At 50.3% G+C, this 20,463-nt stretch overlaps 2 protein-coding genes across 2 annotated transcripts; both read left to right on the top strand.

Moving 5' to 3' along the window:
- The first annotated feature begins 1,296 nt into the window (after window positions 1-1,296).
- On the top strand, window positions 1,297-9,620 carry LOC125638536 (uncharacterized). The gene is made up of 2 exons (XM_048854435.2): window positions 1,297-1,442; window positions 2,317-9,620. Exon 2 carries the CDS (start codon window positions 2,363-2,365, stop codon window positions 4,199-4,201), a length of 1,839 nt encoding a protein of 612 aa, XP_048710392.2. The 5' UTR covers window positions 1,297-1,442; window positions 2,317-2,362; the 3' UTR covers window positions 4,202-9,620.
- A 6,942-nt stretch (window positions 9,621-16,562) lies between these two features.
- TMEM265 (transmembrane protein 265) lies at window positions 16,563-20,234 on the top strand. Its single transcript, XM_048854477.2, has 3 exons — window positions 16,563-16,714; window positions 17,694-17,950; window positions 18,364-20,234. The coding sequence occupies exons 2-3, from the start codon at window positions 17,735-17,737 to the stop codon at window positions 18,520-18,522; spliced, it is 375 nt and encodes a 124-aa protein (XP_048710434.1). The 5' UTR covers window positions 16,563-16,714; window positions 17,694-17,734; the 3' UTR covers window positions 18,523-20,234.
- The last annotated feature ends 229 nt before the right edge of the window (window positions 20,235-20,463 follow it).

The raw sequence follows: 20,463 nt of genomic DNA, 5'->3' as shown, positions 1-20,463 counted from the left end.
CAGGAGGGGGCTGCAGGTTGAGGCAGGGAGTTGGGGTGAAAGCTCTGGGTTGGGGGTGCTGGCTCTGGGGTGAGGCCAGGGATGAGGGGTTTGGAGCTCTGGGTTTGGGGGCAAGCGATACCGGGGAGCAGAGGCCTGGGAGCAGGGGTGGGGCCGCCACAGGGGCCCAGGACCCGAGGCCCCCCAGGTGAGGTGAGGGGTTGTGGAGCAGAGGTCTGGGAGCAGGGCATAGGCAGGGGAGGCACCCCCCAACACACACACCTCCCCCGCCTATGCTGGCACCTCCCCAGATACCACCGGTGTTGCGCATGATCCGGAAGCGGCAAACAACCAGCAGGTCTGGCTCCTAGGCGGTGGGCCAGGAGGCTCCACACGCCCGCAGAGATTGCTCCCCCACCCCCATTGGCCAGCTCCCAGCCAATGGGAGCGCGGAGCCGGTGCTTGGGGCAGAGCACAGAGCTGCCGTGGCCCTGCTGCCTAGGAGCCGGACCCGCTGGTCGTTTGCTGCTGCCGGGGCGCACACAGCACGGTGCCAGCCAGGACAGGTAGGGACTAGCCTGCCTTATAGCCACAGCACCCCCGAGCGGGCTTTTAATGGCCCAGTCGGCCCGGAGCCGCCAGGTTGTTCCAGTCGCAAAGCGGACACCTGGTCACCCTAACCCCCCCGCCCCACCCGCCATAGGCTGTGTGTGTTCGTCCCGGGGGAGAGATTCCCCCCTGTGCGCTAAGGGGCTCCGGGGCCTGATGGGCCCCTCTGGGCCTGGCCAGGGACAGGATGGGCCCAGGGCAGCTCCCCACCGCGGCGCCCGGCCCCGGCCGCCTGAGGGTCACAGGGGTCACCGGGGCTGGGGCCTCACGTGACCTGGGGGCACCGAGAGGTCAGTGTTTGCCATGTGACAGCCCAGGGCGCCGGTCAGGTCACGTGACTATGCTGCAGCCGCGACCCCCTTGGCGTGAGGGCCCCTAACCCTGCCTCTGGGGTCAGAGGTCACCTGGCTGACCCCACGTTAACCCAGGAAGCTATCCATTTAAGAGCGCCTTCTTTTCCCCTATTGGCTGGCCCGCCCCCCTGCTCGGTTTCTGATTGGTTGGCTGCTTGGGAAAACCGTTCCTCCTCCCCGTCTGATTGGCTGATTGGTTCGTCAATCATAGCGCTGCGCAGCATTCCCATTGCTGATTGGCTATCTGAGCCGTCACTCAGCTTCAAACCCCGCCCTCCCCTTCTGTTTGGCCACGCTCCCCGCTGCTCACCCGCAGAGGCCGAGCCCCGGAGCTCGATTGGTCAATCTGGCTGCCGCTCAATTCTCCCGGGTCCGCCCCTCATTTGTTCCCTGCCAGTGCCCGTTGATTGTCCTGCCTTCTTGGCGCGTGGGTGGTCAGGCTCCTCTCCGGAAGTGGGCACGGCGCGCGGCCCCATCCAAACCGCGCGGCCCGAAACCGAGGTGCTGAGCGCGTGGGGGCTCTGGCGTGGGGGGCGGGGGTTGGTTGGCTGGAGGAGGGGGAGGATGGGTTGGTTGGATGGGGGGGGCTGGAGGAGGGGGAGGATGGGTTGGTTGGATGGGGGGGGCTGGAGGACGGGGAGCTGGGGGGAGGGTGGGTTGGTTGGATGGAGGAGGGGGAGCTGGGGGGAGGGTGGGTTGGTTGGATGGATGGGGGGGGTTGGAGGAGGGGGAGGGTGGGTTGGTTGGATGGGGGGGTTGGAGGAGGGGGAGCTGGGGGGAGGGTGGGTTGGTTGGATGGAGGAGGGGGAGCTGGGGGGAGGGTGGGTTGGTTGGTTGGATGGGGGGGGTTGGAGGAGGGGGAGGGTGGGTTGGATGGGGAGGGTGGGTTGGTTGGATGGGGGGGCTGGAGGAGGGGGAGCTGGGGGGAGGGTGGGTTGGTTGGTTGGATGGGGGGGGTTGGAGGAGGGGGAGGGTGGGTTGGTTGGATGGGGGGGGTTGGAGGAGGGGGAGGGTGGGTTGGTTGGATGGGGGGGCTGGAGGAGGGGGAGCTGGGGGGAGGGTGGGTTGGTTGGATGGGGGGGCTGGAGGAGGGGGAGCTGGGGGGAGGGTGGGTTGGTTGGATGGGGGGGCTGGAGGAGGGGGAGCTGGGGGGAGGGTGGGTTGGTTGGATGGAGGAGGGGGAGCTGGGGGGAGGGTGGGTTGGTTGGATGGGGGGGGAGATGGAGATGGATTGTCTGGCTGCAGGGAGGGGGTGGTTAGGGAAGGGGAGGGGGACCTGGGGGTGGGGCTCTAATGCTTGGTTGGGGGGGGAAATGCAGATAGAGGTGAGTCGCTGCCCTCTCTCCACTTGCTGTTTGTCTCTCCCCTCCCCCAGCTGGCCCGCAGGTCTGTGAGCCTAGCCCCGGGAGAAGCTGACAAGCATGACCCAGGACATGGGGCTTGAGGACAAACTGCCCGACTTGGGTGGCAGGAGGGAGTTGGACCAGAAAGACAACGACAGCGGCAGCAGCTGGGCCAGCAGCATCTCGGAGCTGGTGCTGTCCTCCAGCGGCGAGGAGCTGCTGCAGCACCGAAGCCAGCCTGCCAGCCACAGGGTCGAGGTGGAGAGTGATGATGAAGCTTCTGAGCCAGAGATGGCCCTCAGCCTTTCCCCAGTGCCCCTCAAGCCTAAACGGGGCCGGCCCCCCAAGAACAAGTCTGTGCAGCAGCCAAGCCAGGGGAAGGTGCAGCCCCCAGCTGGCACCCCCAAGTCCCATGCCAGGAAGCCAGAGACCAAGGCGCCTGAGCCCTCTTCACCCAGGAGCAAGAAGATCTGTGAGAATGACTCTTCCCTTGAGAAGCGCAGGCGGGGCCGGCCTCCCAAGGCGCACCGTGTCCCAGTCGCCCCCAGTGCTGAGTCTCCACGTGGGCGGGGCCGGCCTCCCAAGGCACAGTGTTCCCCAGTCGCTTCCAGTGCTGAGTCACCCCGCAAGCAGGGCTGGCCTCCCAAGCCATGGTGTTCCCCAGTCGCCCCCAGGGCCGAGTCGCCCCGGAAGCGGGGCCGGCCTCCCAAGGCACAGTGTTCCTCAGTCATCCCCAACACTGAGTCACCCCGCAAGCGGGGACGGCCTCCCAAGGCACAGTGTTCCCCAGTCGCCCCCAGTGCTGAGTCACCCCGCAAGCGGGGACGGCCTCCCAAGGCACAGTGTTCCCCAGTCGCCCCCAGTGCTGAGTCACCCCGCAAGCGGGGTCGTCCTCCCAAGGCACAGTGTTCCCCGGTCATCCCCAGCACTGAGTTGCCCCGCAAGCGGGGCCGGCCTCCCAAGATCAAGTCTTTGGAGCAGTTGCCATCCGGCACTCTTAAGTCCCACATCAGGAAGCTGGAGACCAAGGCCCCTGAATTATTCTCACCCGGGAGCGAGACAGACAGCAGTGATAGCAACTCCCGCCTTGAGAAGCGCAAGCAGGGCCGACCTCCCAAGGTGCACGGTGCCCTGGTCATCCCCCATACTGATTTGCCCCATGAGTGGCACCAGCCCTCCAAAAAGAAGTCTCCAGAAATCAACAAGGGGGATGTACAGCCACCACCCGGTGTCCCCACATCCCATGTCATGAAGCTGGAGACCAAGATGCCTGAGCTCTCCTCACCAAGGAGCAGGACCTCAGAACTGCCAGGGGAGGCGGAAGCACAGCCCTCACCCAGCACCCCAAAGCCACATGCCCAGAAGCCAGGATCCAGTGCCCCTGAGCCAGTCTCATCCAGGAGCAAGACAGTAAGCAGTGAGCAGCCTCTGGAGAAGCGCCGACGGGGCCGGCCCCCCAAGGTGCCCTGGGCCCCGGCTGCCCCCAGTGCTGAATCACCCTCCAAGCGCAAGCGGGGCCGGCCTTCCAAGAGCCCAGCCTTGCCCCGCGTGGAGGTGGCAGTCCTGTGCTCCGGGTCAGCCTCAGACCGTGACACCTCTGCTGAGAACGAGCCACCTCTGCCTGGCCGCAAGAGGAGGAGGCGGTGGAGGAAGGAGGAGCCTGTCCTGGCCGGCAGTGAGAGCTCGTTGGATAGTGAGGATGGGATGGCCCCGCTCTGGCAGAAAGAAAAGCCAGACTTGGGCGGTGAGACCTCGGCCCTGCTCCCACCCCAGAACACCACCCCTGAAGTGGAGCCAGATGGCAACTCGTTGGGGGAAAGCAGTGCCCCTGAACACCCCCCAGCCCGCTCCACCCGCAGCACAGCAGCAGTTAGCAGCAGCAAAATGGGGCCCATCAGTGGCTCACTCAGAATGTAGAAAAGGAGAAGAAAGGAACAGGTCTAAAAATTAAAAAGAGCAGCCTTTAAATCTTCAAATTCCCACACCACTGTCTGATGAAGACGGTTTAACTCAAAGGCTTCGGTGTTTATGGTCTGCTCCTTTCTCTCCTCATTCATGCCTCACTCAACTCAGGGTGCTGAACTTGGTGCTGTTGCCTGTGCTTTGGAACGCTTCACTGGTTTTCTCATACCCTTGCTTTCGCTTTCCAATTCTGCATGGCTATGCAATGCCCTCACCAAATTCCAACTTTTCTAATAAACCTACCCCTGATCTTCCCTCTCTCCTTTCCTACATTGCTTCCCTCGCTTCATCCTCTCCCTTTCATAGAATATCAGGGTTGGAAGGGACCTCAGGAGGTCATCTAGTCCAACCCCCTGCTCAAAGCCAGGATTAATCCCCAACTAAATCATCCCAGCCAGGGCTTTGTCAAGCCTGATCTTAAAAACTTCTAAGGAAGGAGATTCCACCACCTCCCTAGGTAACGCATTCCAGTGTTTCACCACCTTCCTAGTGAAAAAGTTTTTCCTAATATCCAACCTAAACCTTCCCCACTGCAACTTGAGACCATTTCTCCTCATTCCGTCATCTGCTACCACTGAGAACAGTCTAGATCCATCCTCTTTGGAACCCCCTTTCAGGTAGTTGAAAGCAGCTATCAAAACCCCCCTCATTCTTCTCTTCTGTAGACTAAACAATCCCAGTTCCCTCAGCCTCTCCTCATAAGTCATGTGTTCCAGTCCCCTAATCATTTTTGTTGCCCTCCACTGGATGTTTTCCAATTTTTCCACATCCTTCTTGTAGTGTGGGGCCCAAAACTGGACACGGTACTCCAGATGAGGCCTCACCAATGTCGAATAGAGGGGAACGATCACATCCCTCAATCTGTTGGCAGTGCCCCTACTTATACATCCCAAAATGCCATTTGCCTTCTTGGCAACAAGGGCACACTGTTGACTCATATCCAGCTTCTTGTCCACTGTAACCCCTAGGTTCTAAAGGTTTCCTAGATTCCCAAGCCAGAAGAGAGCATTATGATCCATCTAGTCTGACCTCCTGCCCTGGCGATAGACTCTCCCCTCCCATCTCTTATAAATTGCTTTTCCTCCCGTATTGTACGCTGGCCTCCTATATTTTTTTTCTCTTTTTTTTTGGTACTTGCTTTCTTCGTCATTTTATTTTTGTGTCCCCCACCTCGCCCTTCTCATTTCATTACGTGATTTGTTTATAAAGGTACTCTGTTCTTACCAGAGTCACTGGTCAATTCCTAAACCTTGAAGTACAGCCTCCTTGTCGGGAATCAGACCCCAGTGTGCTGCAAGACGGGCGAAGATATTCACCAGTATGCTAATGAAGAAAGCTGTACGGCTCTGTTTCATTATGCAAATCTTATCACTAACTCTTGCTACACCAAGTGATCAAGGGGTGACAAGGAAGTGATGGGCTCTTTCCATAAAATTGTGAGCATTTCTGTTCTAGCAATCAGTCTTGCGTAGACTGCCTGTTTTGTAGGCTCTGCAGAGGTGGATTGCCATATTGTCAGAAGCAATAAAACAGGATCAGGCTAAGGAAGGAATTGTCATAGGACTAACTCTTAAAATCTTACAAACCAAAATAGAGAACCACGGAGAGTTGCTTTCTTATGTAAAAAGGGAATGGGGCACTAATTTGAAAATTTGATTTATTTGGTCCATGACGTTCCCTCAGGAGGATAGCAAGGGACTGATAAAACCAGGCAAAGATTGGCAAGAGTAGGTTTGTAGCCAGAGAGAAGAAATAATGTGAAATAATGCTGTGACAATTGCTTAATCTGTGTGCAAAATGATCTTAAAGTAATAAGAACAGTGCTCCCCTTAAAGCTCATAAAAATTTAGGGCCATGGTCTACTTTGCAGATTCATTTTGTGGGACTGTTACCTGCAAGTTAAAAAGGAAATAAATATTTTTTTTCTTCAGCAATGGCTCGTGTGTTGGTAGTCTAGGTATTCTCCTATTGGGCCCTACTTGCAAAATTGAAATCAGATCGAGGAACTAACTTTACAGGAAAAAATCTTCCAGAATTGTCTTTTGGTGTTAGGGACAAAACAAAAGTTCCACAGTCCATACTGCGCTCAGGACAGGTGGAAAGGATGAACAGAATCGTCAAACTGATGGTGAGAAAGTTTCTCTCTAAAGGGAAGAGACCAGGACAGTCTCATTCCGTTACTTGACATGGCATTCGGGGCTGCTTTGCTAGTGCAAGAAATTGCATTTTGTTTGAGGTAATGACGCATGGAGAAATGAGACTTTCAAAACATCTATGAAAAACTAATGATGCATGAGATTGAGGGAATAAAAATGGATGTTTTGTGCAAAACTTTCAAAGACTACCTTAAACAAGCACATGTGTACATAGTTAACGAATGGGGAATATCAAAGTGAAAAGCAAAAGTGTATTTTGACAGATAAAGGAAAATGACTGGAAAGTAGGAGACCAGGTCATGCTTCTATTATGCTTATTGAAGCATAATTTGTATAATAAATGGCTGTCTCTCCATTGAACTGTGGATAAATTAAACTCATTTATGTGTAATCGGGTTACTGGGAATAAGAGAAATGTGGATAAAGTTTAGCATGCTAACCAACTTCAGATGTTTTAGAAGTGCGTCACCCAGACCAAAGACACCAAGGTATGTCAGTGCATAGTGAAGAAACCCCCAGGCGTCGGAAGGGAAAAGATAAACCTACAGGTGACAGATGAGCCAATTACACTTCCACCTACTCTGTAAGAACAACTGAGTATGCAATTGGCTATAGAGATGTTACAGTGCCCTAAGGTTGGACTGTGCTCGCTTACTGGTCTAACTGCTATTTCAGTCCCTCGTGCTTTGCTTAATAATGTGTAGTTTATGCATATATCTATTGTTTTAAATCTTTCTCAATGGAATATTGCTGAATTTGTCCACTGTGTAACAACAAATGTATTGTTGCTGTAGGCATCTTTGTTATTAGACTTAATAGCATTTTATCAGGGACAAGTGCAAAATCTGGGAGCTGCTCCAGAAACTATTACATAGTCTGGTATCTTTCAAAATAGGCAACTCTGAAGTTTTGATGGAATTGTTCGTTCAGTTTTAGGATTATTTGGATCAGGGATGTCTTTTTTCAAACGGGAGATTTAGAAAATATCAAAAGACACATTAACTATTTCAAGTACCAGGCAGTGGAAACAGTTTCTAAACCTATAATATGCCATTAATGGCCTAACTACTGAGGAAAGGTATAGTGTATGTGTATAATAAGCATGACATTGCTAAACTGTTTAGCCAGACACCAAGATTAATGAATTAATTACAGAAAAGAAAAGGAACATGGCGTAGGTAAGAAGATTATTTGCACAATTTATGATAGTTGTGTTAACTGCCATAACCAGTTTGTCAAGTGATGATGAAATGGATAAATTTCCTGATTTTTGTCACTGACAAAAAATTAGCTAAATGGTCTTTCCATCAGTGTATCTCAAAGGCTCTTGTAAACCGGCAATGTCTCAAATCCTGCAAACAGATTCTCTTGAGCACAATTTGTAATTTGGGGTCAGTGACACCTCATCATACCAGAGGTACTTGTTGATCTAAACAGTCTTGGCTTCCGTTGTCCGAATCTTAGCGCTGACATGTTTAATAAATTGGCATTTGTCCGGTCACTTGATTACCTAGAAGAAGACCTCTACAACGCGTGTCTGGATGTACCACAGCTACTGGTATTTCATTCAGCAGTGCAAACCTGGAGCCCACCACGTGTAGCCTGCCATCATAACTACTGTCTGTGGCCATGCCAGCCTGACACGGCTCAACGAGACAGATGGACAAGAGGCTGTAGCACCTTGTCCTGCAAGACTCATCCACTGGTGACAACCAGCAGTTAGGGCGACCTAGGCTCTGGAGAGATGGGATTGCATAGTAACCAGTTAAAATTTTTTTTGACCTATGGAGACTTCGCTTCACTCCAACTTTCTGTTTGACCCACAGTGTTGCAAGTCGAACCATAACGTGTAGGTTGGAACAGGCATCAGTGAATCCATTATCCAAAGTGAACCCCGTCACCAGGATGAAGTTGAAAAATAATACCAGTTGTTCAACCTACACGTTGATCCACTAACCTCAAATGTAAAAATATCATTAGACCGAAGAGATACGCATCTTAATCAGATTAACAATGTCATGCACAAAGCGGAAAAGGCTCTGTATAATCACAGGCATGATGGTGACTTAGAAATACTTACGTCTAATGCTTGGACAGAGATTACTCTTAAGGCTTTAATTATATTGATTTTGCGTGTGTCAGTTTTGTTTTGTCATGTGTTTTGCTAAAACAGCCTAAACTTCAGTTAAATGCCTTCACATCAGTTACGTGATTTTTTTCCCCCCAGGGAGTCACCCTATCGCTATAAATCTGAGCGGGGGGGGGCTATTAGCCAATATCATATGTTTCTGACGGTTTTGTATTTTCGCACTTTCGCTAAGTTGTGTAACTATGAAGCAGACTCCTAGCATGCTTTGTGTTCATGCTAAGCTTACAGTTGTTGGCTTGTGACCCCTGAGCTGATTTTGAAAGGTCCATATTTAAAAATTATTTTTTCTTTGCTAGGAATGGCTTGCTTACGGTCTCAAATAATCTGGTGGGGTGTTTGGAAAATGAGTTAAAAGCTGGTCAGACCAACTCCATACACCAGGATGACAGGATAGTGGAATCATGTCTACTTATGGTGTTTCTCCACTTACTGTTTCTTCCATCTTCACCTGTGATGCTTCTGGTGGTCTCCATAAGGTTGGGAGCATGTGCAAGGCAGGGAAACATTTTGCTGTTTCCTTTTCAGTTGGATGTTAAAGTCTTCAGATCTGTGTGAGACCCACCAGTGTCAGTTGGTATGATACATTTTACATAGCTGCATGAGTACCGTGATCAGTGACTTGTGCGCTCTAAATTAATCAAAGGCTATGGAGTGAGCTGTATATAACCTCTGGTATTTGTAAGTGTAGGAACTGTCAAGCAAGATGTATGTTCTGTTAAGGCTTGCCAAATAACAATTAGTGTACAAAATACAGGGTATAAAGTGATAGGAGTGATTGGTGCAGGTGTCTTTGGGTGAAGATGTCTGTAGACCTTGAAAAACAGGTGGGGAAAGTAGATAAGAATAGGGAAATTAGGTCTTTGATGCAACCGTGAGATGGGGGTGGGTGGGGGAGCGGAGGGTGTTCTGCCTATTGAAAATGCAGGATATAAATGTCAGCTAAGCTCATGATTTTGGAACAGATTGAAGACTGCTGCAAGCCTGTATCCCCAGCTGGTACAGTGCTAACCTTTGCTTTTCTGTATTGTGCTGATCTATCTTTGCTTAATAAACTGACTGAGCATGGTTAGCGGATGTGCCATTGATCGGTAATTTAAATTGACTCCTCAGTGTTTTGTATAAGGGAACGCAGCATTTACCCTCTCCGCAGCAGGCCTGGGGGTAGCAGCCGTTCTCTGGGAGGGGGCAGGGAGTATGTGGTTGGGGAGCTGGGAGATCAGGAGCTGGCGGGGATGTGTTCCCACAGAGCTGTCTTTCCCCCTGAAGCATGTTGAGAACGTGTACAGAGGGCTGACGTAAACTCTCTTCAGAATAATGCTATGAATCAAGTGTTTTTAAAAAATAAAGAGGGAAAAACTATCAGCACATCCTCTGCAGTGAGTTGTGTGCTTCTGTTCTCCCATTCCTTCAAGGCAATGCCCGTCTCCTCTGACCTCCTTCCTCTGCAGGGGTGCTTGCCTGCTGGGGTCATCTGGGTATCTCTCACCTCATCAATTCCCTCCCATTGCCCCATCCTCAGGGTGGCAGTTCGGTCCCCCCTGTTCTCTTCCTGTGTCTCACACCAAGGCTGAAATGATTTGATCTAACTGAAGTCATTGGGCTCAACCCAGCAAGAAGTGGGTGGCAGTTGTAAGAAATACAGGGTATAAAATAAACCTTGGTTAAGCAACTGCTTATCTGAGTACCCATCTCACCTTTCTTAGGGTTCTTGTCATGTTGATTACTTAACTAAAGAAAAGGTCATTGGAGTTGAATAGGATTAAATATCCTTAGCAACAACTACGAGTTTAGGACATAAGAAGACGAGAAGAGTGTTGGACTATGTGGGTCCATAAACTAGCACGGTCAATATAACCATGTAGGTTTTCAGAATCAAATCACACAACCACCCTTGAAAACGCTTTTACTCTGTCACTCAAATCAGGGTCTCGCTTATGCTTGTTTGCGTCAGCAACTTCAGTGCTGCTATCACACCCGAGGAAAAACCACCCAAAACTAGAGTAGAAGACGATCTGCCAATTACTTATATGCCAGTTCACCCACGGAGGCATAGTAATCAACCCTCCTTACCTGTTTCCCAAGGAGTGAGATTAGCCCCAGGCTCTAACGTTTCTAAGTAGCTAAGATGAATTCCTAGGTTCTAATGAATCATTGGGCAGACTTAGTGCAGATCAAGAAGCCTGCCCGCTTGGTCTCATTTTATATCTGTATGTGCCTAGCACTTGACCAGCAGGTGTGACACACTGACAATATTCCATAATGTCCTGAACGAACCATATGGAATTAAGAGAAGCTTTACGGAGTTAAATTAAACCTTATTGAATTAGGGTTAATGCCTTTGGGGTACATGGTATTAAAAATGCAGCTGTCTGTTCCTGCAGCATTGTACATACCTTCTCGAGTAGGGTGCTAACGAACTTCCTGCATTATCAGCCTTCAAACTCTTTCTCCCCCTCCTGGGGAGATCTGCATAGACTAGTTTGAACTGGATTCTCCAGAGCCCCCCAGACAACAGCTAAGCTGGGGCTTTCTTCCTGATCCAGCAAAAGGACTGGACCCTTGCTCCCTGGAGGGCCCCAATCCACAGGGGAAGATTGGAAGGACTTGGCCTACGAGGCCTCTTAAGTCTGTGTGCTTGTTGTGACTGAAGCTCCGCCGAACTGGTGATCACAAGGAAGCCCCCAGGAGTGAGGGTGGAAAGAGGGGTCTTGCCACAGCCCATGTGAGAGTTGGGTTGAAATCTGGTAAACTTATTAGGACACGTGCCAGTTCTTTTGTTGGTTTTAATGGTTCTCTGTCCTGCTTTGTACCTTTAAAAATAAAGTCGGCTTGCCTAGAAAACTTGGTATGGCAACTTGTATTGCTGGCAATCACTCTGTTAGTCTCTGAAGAGGAAGCAAGCAGGTCTGTTTGGGCAGCCTGTCTGTGCTGGGAGCAAAGGCAGGGAACTGTCCATCCTGGAAATACCCTGCTCAGAAGGGAGAGGGACCCATGTCTCTATTCAATAAAGGCAACAGTTGCAGTGCTGGAAGCCTGAGGTAACCTGAACCACGGAGGGCAGATACAGCTACGCTTGCCCTGAACTGGGACAGCAGTATGGAACATGAACTATGGTAGACGTGCATACAGTGTTATGCCATCTTAGTTAACAGTAATTTGTTCAGTGTCCAAGGTACTGTACAACAATCTTGATTGAAATTTGCTACAAAACAAGGACACATTCTGTGACACTCTTTAAAACTCATACACAAGCATGTACGCTTCCTTACTAATTAGGAACGCAGTTTCAGGAAGTGGTCAGTTGATTGACTTAGGTCATCACCCCAGAGAGAGTCTGTGTGTTACTTACCAGATCTTTGCTCACTTGTCAGCTTTCAGTGCTGTTATTATTTACAGTAAGAGTTGACATTGCAATAACAGGTGGAGCAAAGGACACACACAACCACTGTCTTTTCCCATTGTATTAGCAGGCAACCTGAATTGCTGGAAAATAGAGACAGTTAAAAGTGCCTATCTGAGACAGATACTTCATGTCACCAGGAGCACTCCTAGGGCATCAACTCAGGATCTCTGTCTTCTCCCTTCCAGGTGTCGTCAGCCTTCAGGAAGCTGTGTGCTGAAGGAGACAGGATCGATTCCTTTTCTTGGAAGTGCTGGTGTGGACCAAGCAGATGGTGAAGATTTGAAAAGTGTCATCCTTTCTCACCATCCAATCAGGGAATGAAACATCAGCTTTTGAGATTTTGCAGCTGGGACTGGAACTTTCTAGTCTTGTTGTGCAGCACATCTTATCACACCAGCTTGTGTAAAAGTTAGGCCATGACTGTTGGTACAATCATCTTGGGACATATCTTGAGCATTGACTTGTTTGCGTCGGTCAGCAATTTACCTCTACAAGTTGCTTTCTATGGGCCCTTTGCAGCCCTTGGACAATTTTTGCAGTTCTGCTTGCTCAAGTTGCAGTTTCTCCATCAATGCTGCTAACAGCTGAAATGTTCAATTTAAAGTTTATAATTTATACAGAGACTCTCCGTCTGCTTTGATGCACCTGACACTTGTTTTAACGGTCCGTTATACAATGCGAAGTCCCTTCAAGATCTGGTCTCTAGCAGACTGGAACACCTCTATAAACTTTTCCTTTCTGGTCTCCTTATTTTAACAGCAAGTGTGAGCCCTTCGTCCATATGCCTGAGCTGAGTCTGTGCATTATCAGTTGAATTAGGTAGAGGTCTGGGATAGGTCACAGCTAAATACTAGGTGGAACAGATTGCTTAGCATTTTGGTTTTGTGTTAAAGATGAAGAGGTCTAGTGAAATAAAAATTACATATCAGTGTTTAAAAGATCTCTCCCCACCTTTAAAAAATCGTGTTAGTTTGTTTTTGAAGTTTTGCCTAAATGAATTGCCCAGCCTAGAAAACCCCCAACCACCCAAAAACTTTCTCTAAAGGCAGGTTTCAGAGTAGCAGCCGTGTTAGTCTGTATCCGCAAAAAGAAAAGGAGGACTTGTGGCACCTTAGAGACTAACCAATTTATTTGATCATAAGCTTTTGTGAGCTACAGCTCACTTCATCGGATGTATTCAGTGGAAAATGCAGTGGGGAGATTTATATACACAGAGAACATGAAACAAAGGCAGTTGACAAAGATGGGACATAGGTCTCTTACTAGGATTGTCAATTGTAAAGAAAGATTTAAATTCCAATCATGCTATAAATTTGCTCCGTTCAGGGATTTTTCAATAAAAAAGTAAAATGTTAAAAGGCAAAAGCCATGGCTTTGTGCCTGCATGCGGGCCAGGGATAAGGCTGCAGCCTCTGACACTGTTGACCCACCCCACACCCTCTCCTCCCTTTCTGAATTTTTTTTGATCTGAAACAGCAACCTTCTCTGATTCACCTCTTAAACGTCTGTTCAGTTTTATCAAATATAGTTGTACTGTTCAGTGGACTATCAGATGAGTAAATAAATACCATTAACAAAAGCATAGGAGGGAGTACATGATGGACTATATTTTGTAGCAGTATCTGGAAAGCAACAATGACTTTCTTTGTTTTTATCATCACAATCAAGGGGCCCGAAAGCATGATTTTTTCTGTTCTTACTGATATTAATATATAACACTTTACATTTTACTTTTATGCAAGCTGTAACTCTAGATACTCAACAGCATTAAATCATACAAGTCAGTCGATGAGAGAGCTGAGCAATTACTGAAAACAGGTGTTATGATAACAAAAGGCCTAATGCAGAGAGACTGGGGAGGAATTAAGAGGCACTGCTGAAGTGAAAGTGGGTATAAGAATAAATCATGTCAAATCAACCTAATTTCCTTCTTTAACCACTAGGCCAGTAGCCCTGTTAGGGGAGAAGCAATAGATATGTTATAAGGCTTTTGACACAGTCTCACATGACATTCTCATAAGCAAACTAGAGTAATGTGGTCTAGAGGAAATTGCTATAAGGTGGGTGCAAAACTGGTTGGAAGAGTAGTTCTCAATGATTCGCTGTCAAAGTGGGAGGGCGTATCTAGTGGAGTGCTGCAGGGGTCCATCCTGGGTCTAGTACTATTCAGTATTTTCATTAATAACTTGGATAATGGAGTGGAGAATATGCTTATAAAATTTGTTGCTGACACCATGTTGGGAGTGGTCACAAGCACTTTGGAGGACAGGATTAGAATTCAGAATGACCATGACAAATTAAGGAATTGGTCTGAATTTGACAAGATGAAATTCAATAAAGACAAGTGCAAAATATTACACCTAGGGAGGAAAAATCAAAGGCACAAATACAAAATGGGGAATAACTGGCTAAATGATAGTATTGCAAAAAAGGATCTGGGGCTATAGTGGATCACAAATTCAATATGAGTCAACAATATGATGCAGTTGTGAAAAAGGCTAATAGCGTTCTGTGGTGTTTTAACGGGGCATTGTATGTAAGACACGGGAGGTAATTGTCCCACTCTACTCAGTACTGGTGAGGTCTCAGCTGGATCATTGTGTCCAGATGTGGACACCCCATTTTAGGAAAGAGGTGGAGAAATTGGAGAGAGGCCAGAGGACAGCACCAAAATTGATAAAAGGTTTAGCAAACCTGACCTATGAGGAAGGGCTAAAAACACGGTCATTTTTAGTCTTAGACTCATAGATATTAAGGTCAGAAGGGACCATTTTGATCATCTAGTCTGACCTCCTGCACAGTGCAGGCCACAGAATCTCACCCACCCACTCCTGCAATAAACCCCTCACCTATGTCTGAGCTATTGAAGTCCTCAAATCATGGTTTAAAGACTTCAAGGTGCAGAGAATCCTCCAGCAAGTGACCTGTGCCCCATGCTACAGTCTTGAGATAAAAAGACTCAGGGGGGACCTGGTAACAGTCTTCAAAGATGTTAAAGGCTGTTACAAAGGGGACAGTGATCAATTGGTTGCCATGTACACCAATGGTAGGAGTTGAGTGGCTGAGGGGTAATTTGTGTAGGCCTAGATGCCCATAGACCTACTGCACACTTGGGAGGACATGGGGCCACGTGTCTCTTGTTCTGGACAAACTCTAACTTATCAACATGTATGAGAAAAATCATGCAGAACTAAGTGTGCAAATGTCTTTGCCCTTTCAACTATGGTCCCTAATCTACTTTGCCCCAAATAGAAATTCCTCCTTGGGGGAGGCCAATAACTTTCTGAGAGAGAAGCAATTTGAGGACTGCCCAGGTTGTGTTGTAGATGCCCCTGGCCAGAGCAGCCATGGTGATGACCCCACTATAGCAGGCTTTTACAAAGAAGTGGATAAAATCATGGAGGACAGATCCATCAATGGCATTAGCCAAGATGGTCAGAGATGGAACCCCATGCTCAAGGTTATCCTAAACCTCTGACTACCAGAAGCCAGGAGTGGAAGATGGGGTGGATCACTCCATATTTGCCCTGTACTGTGCACACTCAAGCTCTGGCATGGGCTACTGTCAGAGACAGGATTCTGAGCCAGACGGACCATGGTCTGTGACCTAGTATGGCAGCTCTTATGTTTTTGATGACGTGAACCATAAAATCAAAGATACTTGTGTTAATTTGTGCACGGAGAGTGTTTAAAATATTACCACGTTGGCATGCACACTACAGTGCCTCTGTTTCACACAGAATCGCTCAGCTCAAAGACCAGAGCTGGTGGACAAAGCGCCAGAGGCCGACGACCCCGCCAGAGCGCTAGATAAAATAATCAGAACGGCGTGTGGAATGTTGAACGTCGTCTTTGTTCAGCCGCATTTCGCTAATGTCATACAAAGTATTCTTACAGCTTCATACAAGCTCTGAAACATAATTTGTGTCAACTCATTTCCCCAGGCACACATGTCGTTTTAATTTTATCCCTCCAAACTTTAACCCTCAGCGAGTACACGTTTAAAACGTACTCTCCGCAGGCCTTTGAATTGCGTTAGCACTGGGAACATGACACTTGGAGGTGCCATATAAGGGCATGGGGAAGTGACACACCCCCAGCTATGCCATATGAGGGCGTGGGGCTGTCACACAGGAGCCCCGGGGCATGCCACAGGAATGAGTGAAGACCAGTTTCCCAGCTGGCTCGGGCAGTCCCAGGGTGGATTGTCCCCAGCATTGGGCCCCAAGTGCTTTCTGATTCAGCCCCTCCTGGAGAGGGAGCGGTGGCTCGTGACACGGTTGCTCGGCCTTGGGGTTGCTGGACAGACACATGCTCAGAGGCAGAGGGACACACACAGAGACTCACCTGTCCTGCTGCTGCCCATGGGGAGGGGGCTGCCAGGCATGGAGAGAGCAAAACTCCCAAGCTAATGGAAGGAGGCAGCCATAGCTGATCAGACGGCTCCCCCTGCCCCAGAAACTAGCTCCTAGCCCACCGACCAGCCCTCCCCCCTCACACGCCCCAGAGGCAGGGGGATGTCGATGCTCAAGCCACTAGCCCAGCCTGACTATCCACGCAGGGACCTGGCAAGGTGGGTGGGGGCGTTTGACAAGGCAGCCGGCCAGCTTTGAGTCAGAGTCAATGAGCTCATGCTGAGAGGCTGGGCCCAGCCCTAAAGACGCACTGCCAAACCTGGACTGGGAACTCACAGGTGTGCAGACAAACAGGCAGACGGAGACGGGTGGAGCTGGGATCCCAGGCCAGAACCCTGCCACCAGGTGAGACAATTCCCCATGGGGGTGGGGGGCTCTTCTCTTCCACCCCACCCCTTCCTCGTCCGCACAGCCCCCTCCCCAAGAGTCCGTTTCCCCAGCAGAGATGGAGACAACTCCCAATCAGAGCCCATCCAGCCTGTCTCCCCACAGTCTACTCCCTGCCCTTCCCTAGGGCAGACCAGACTCACAGCTGCCCTGGCACGAGGGGATCTTTACTCCCCTTAGCACCCTGCTCTCGGCTAGAGGCCCCCGCCCCCCACCCGGGGCTGTGGTGGATGATTTTCCAGCCAGGGCTGTTAGGTGTGGCCTGGGAGTCGCTGTCAGGACCCAGCGGGGTTTGGAGAGGACCGGAGGGAACGTTACCAATGTGATTGTGAAGCCCAGGGGCTGTTGTTTGCTCTGCGCTCGAAGCCACCTTTAAAGCACCTTTGAAAAGAGCTGACAGAAAGAAGGAACGATTCTGAACCAGAGACTGGGGGGGACTGGCTGGCTCAGGGGGGCGGGGGGGTGGGACATGGGGCCCTTCCCCTCTTGGGGGGCACTGGGGGATGGGGCATTGCTGGCTGAGACAGCTGCTGTCCCTGGAAGCTCAGGAATGGGCTGTGCCCTGGCATTCGGTGCCACCCTCCCTTCCCCGGTGTCACCCCCCCTCCCCTGGGCAGCCAGGTAATCCCCTGCAGGCAGTGACTCAGGGCAATGGAAACCAGGGAGGACGCAGGTAATCCCAAGCACAGACACAGCCCGAGAGGGGAAGCCCACAAAGGATGAGGGGACCCAGCTCAGAGGGGACCCAGCCTTAAGGGAGCTGGTGCGGGGGGGGGGTGCTCCCTAGTAACTCTGGGCTCAACACCCTATCCCTGAGCTGGTTGGGCACCCCGATTCCCCTCCCCGAGGGGGAGCTTAGCCATGCCTGGGGCTACAGCAGCTGCAGCGGGGCAGGGCAGGGCTGTGGCATGTGGCTATCTGTGTTTCTGTCCTGTAGGTGCCCCTGCGGCCCCATGCTGGGGGAGCCCTCGGTGCCTCATGGGGGAGGAGATGGCCCTCGGTGTGGGGAACGGCTGCGCTGGGAAACCTGCAGGGGATGAGGCAGAGACTGTGGTGATGATCCAGGAGGGGCCCTCGCGGCCTGAGCCGTCTGCCTGGACCCCACGTCCCCATGCCCTCCGCTGCCTGGCCATAGGCAGCATTGTCTGCTGCTGCTCCTGCCTGGGAGTGCTGGCCCTAATCTATGCTGTCAAGGTGAGGGGGGCTGGGATACAGCAGGGAGGATGGGGACATGTCTCAGTGCTGGACGGTTCTTGGGGCTGGGATATAATAGGGCGAGGGGGGGCTGGGGCCATGTCTTGGTGCTGGAGGTTCCCAAGAGCTGGGATAGGGTGGTGGGGTCATGGGGCCATGTCTCGGTGCCAGGGGTTACTGGGGACTGGGATGTAGCGGGGGGTCGGGGCCATGTCTTGGCATGGGGGGCTACCAGGAGCTGGGATATAGCGGGGGGTACGTGGCCATGTCTTGGTGCCAGGAGCTACCGGGGACTGGGATATAGAGGGGGTACGGGGTCGTGTCTCGGTGCTGGGGACTACCGGCGGCTGGGATATAGCAGAGAGGGAAGATGACAGGGCTATGCTTCTTGTGACTCTCCCTTTTCTCCCCAGGCCAACGAGAAGCGGAAGACAAACTCTCCCGACGCAGATCTCTGGGCCCGGAAGTCCTTCCGGTTCTCCCTTCTCAGCATCGGGGTCTGGGTGTCTCTGCTCATCCTGGTGCCGCTGCTCATGGGACTCATCTCCTACCTGATTGCCAGGGCTGAATGATCTCCTGCCACATCCCCATTGGCTCTGGGGGATCAGGGGGATTCCCAGATCTGATTTTCCTCTCCTGGGACTGCAGGATGGGAGTTGCCCTGGCTGCATCTCACCACAACTGGCCTGGAATCTCCCCAGCCCTGCCAGTTCTGGAGCAGCTCTGGCTTCTCTGTGGCTTGGGACTGAGACTTGAGAGAGACCGGGGTGGGGTGTGATACAGGATCATCCGTGACTGTCTATTCCCAGCAGAGATGGCAATAAGGGAACCTAAAAACATCAAGGAAAAATCCATGGCTGGTCGGGCTAAGGACCAGACCGATTCCGTTCCTAGACGGAGATGGTAAAGCTGTTAATAAGGATGTACAGAAGGCAGAAGTGTTCCATAAATATTAGGGCTTTGTATTTGGAGAGAAGCAGGATGATGAACTCGCATCCCATGAGGATGGTGAACTACTTTCCGGCCCATTAGTGACCGAGGAGGATGTTAAACAACGTCTACTAAACATGTTCACATCACAGGCCCAGGTAAATCGTCCCCCAAAGTCCCAACAAAGTTGGCGGAGGAGATCGCAGGCCTGCAAATGTTTATTTTTAATAGATGTTGGAATGAAATGCCAGAAGACTAAGAAACAGATTGATAGAGCCAGAAGAGTTCCCAGAAGTCACCTACTACAGGACAGGCCTAACAAAGAAAATAACAGAACGCCACTAGCCGTCACCTTCAGCCCCCAACTAAAACCTCTCCAACGCATTATCAAGGATCTACAACCCATCACTCTCACAGATCTTGGGAGACAGGCCAGTCCTTGCCTACAGACAGCCCCCCAACCTGAAGCAAATACTCACCAGCAACCACACACCACACAACAAAAACAGTAACCCAGGAACCTATCCTTGCAACAAAGCCCGTTGCCAACTGTGCCCACATATCTATTCAGGGGACACCATCATAGGGCCTAATCACATCAGCCACACTATCAGAGGCTCGTTCACTTGCACATCTACCAATGTGATATATGCCATCATGTGCAAGCAATGCCCCTCTGCCATGTGCATTGGTCAAACTGGACAGTCTTTACGTAAAAGAATAAATGGACACAAATCAGATGTCAAGAATTATAACATTCATAAACCGGTCGGAGGGCACTTCAGTCTCTCTGGTCACGCGATTACAGACATGAAAGTTGCGATATTACAACAGAAAGGCTTCAGGACCGGGCTCCGGCGGGAGACTGCTGGATTGGAGTTCATTTGCAGATTGGATACAGTTGACTTAGGCTTGAATAGAGACTGGGATTGGCTAAGTCATTATGCAAGGTAACCTATTTCCCCTTGTTTTTTCCTCCCCCCCTCAGACGTTCTTGTTAAACCCTGGATTTGTGCTGGAAATGGCCCACCTTGATTATCATACACATTGTAAGGAGAGTGATCACTTTAGATAAGCTATTACCAGCAGGAGAGTGGGGTGGGGGGAGAGAAAACCTTTTGAAGTGATAGACACCCATTTTTTCTTGGTCTGTGTGTATAAAACATCCTCACTGCATTTTCCACTTTATGCATCCGATGAAGTGAGCTGTAGCTCATGAAAGCTTATGCTCAAATAAATTGGTTAGTCTCTAAGGTGCCACAAGTACTCCTTTTCTTTTTGGAAGAATGCTAATACTGTGCCAGGCAAGCAGGGTGACCAGGGGAATTATAGGCTGGTTAGCGTGACATCAATTCTGGGCGACACAAGGGAAAAGCTGATAAGGGCTTCCATCAACAAAGACTGAAAAGATGTAATTAAAGTCAGACAGCATTGTTTTATGGAAAAGACATTTTTGTCAGACAAAGCTGATTTAATTCTTTAACGAGGTTACAAATTTGGTTGATAAAGGCAGTTGTGTAGCTGTAATATACTTAGGGTTTTTGTAAAGCTGTTGACTTAGACTCATATGACATTCTGATTAA

The sequence above is a fragment of the Caretta caretta genome, chromosome 6 (assembly GCF_965140235.1).
Source record: "Caretta caretta isolate rCarCar2 chromosome 6, rCarCar1.hap1, whole genome shotgun sequence".
NCBI lineage: Eukaryota > Metazoa > Chordata > Testudines > Cheloniidae > Caretta > Caretta caretta.
The sequence above is the reverse complement of the archived record's forward strand: the minus strand, read 5'-3'. Positions and strand labels throughout refer to the sequence as shown.

Excerpts from the sequence above, each read along its gene's own strand:
- LOC125638536 (XM_048854435.2), top strand. The coding sequence starts at position 2,363 with ATGACCCAGGACATGGGGCTTGAGGACAAACTGCCCGACTTGGGTGGC.
- TMEM265 (XM_048854477.2), top strand. The coding sequence starts at position 17,735 with ATGGGGGAGGAGATGGCCCTCGGTGTGGGGAACGGCTGCGCTGGGAAA. Across the intron at positions 17,951-18,363 it reads CCCTAATCTATGCTGTCAAG|GCCAACGAGAAGCGGAAGAC; the intron begins GTGAGGGGGGCT and ends TTTTCTCCCCAG.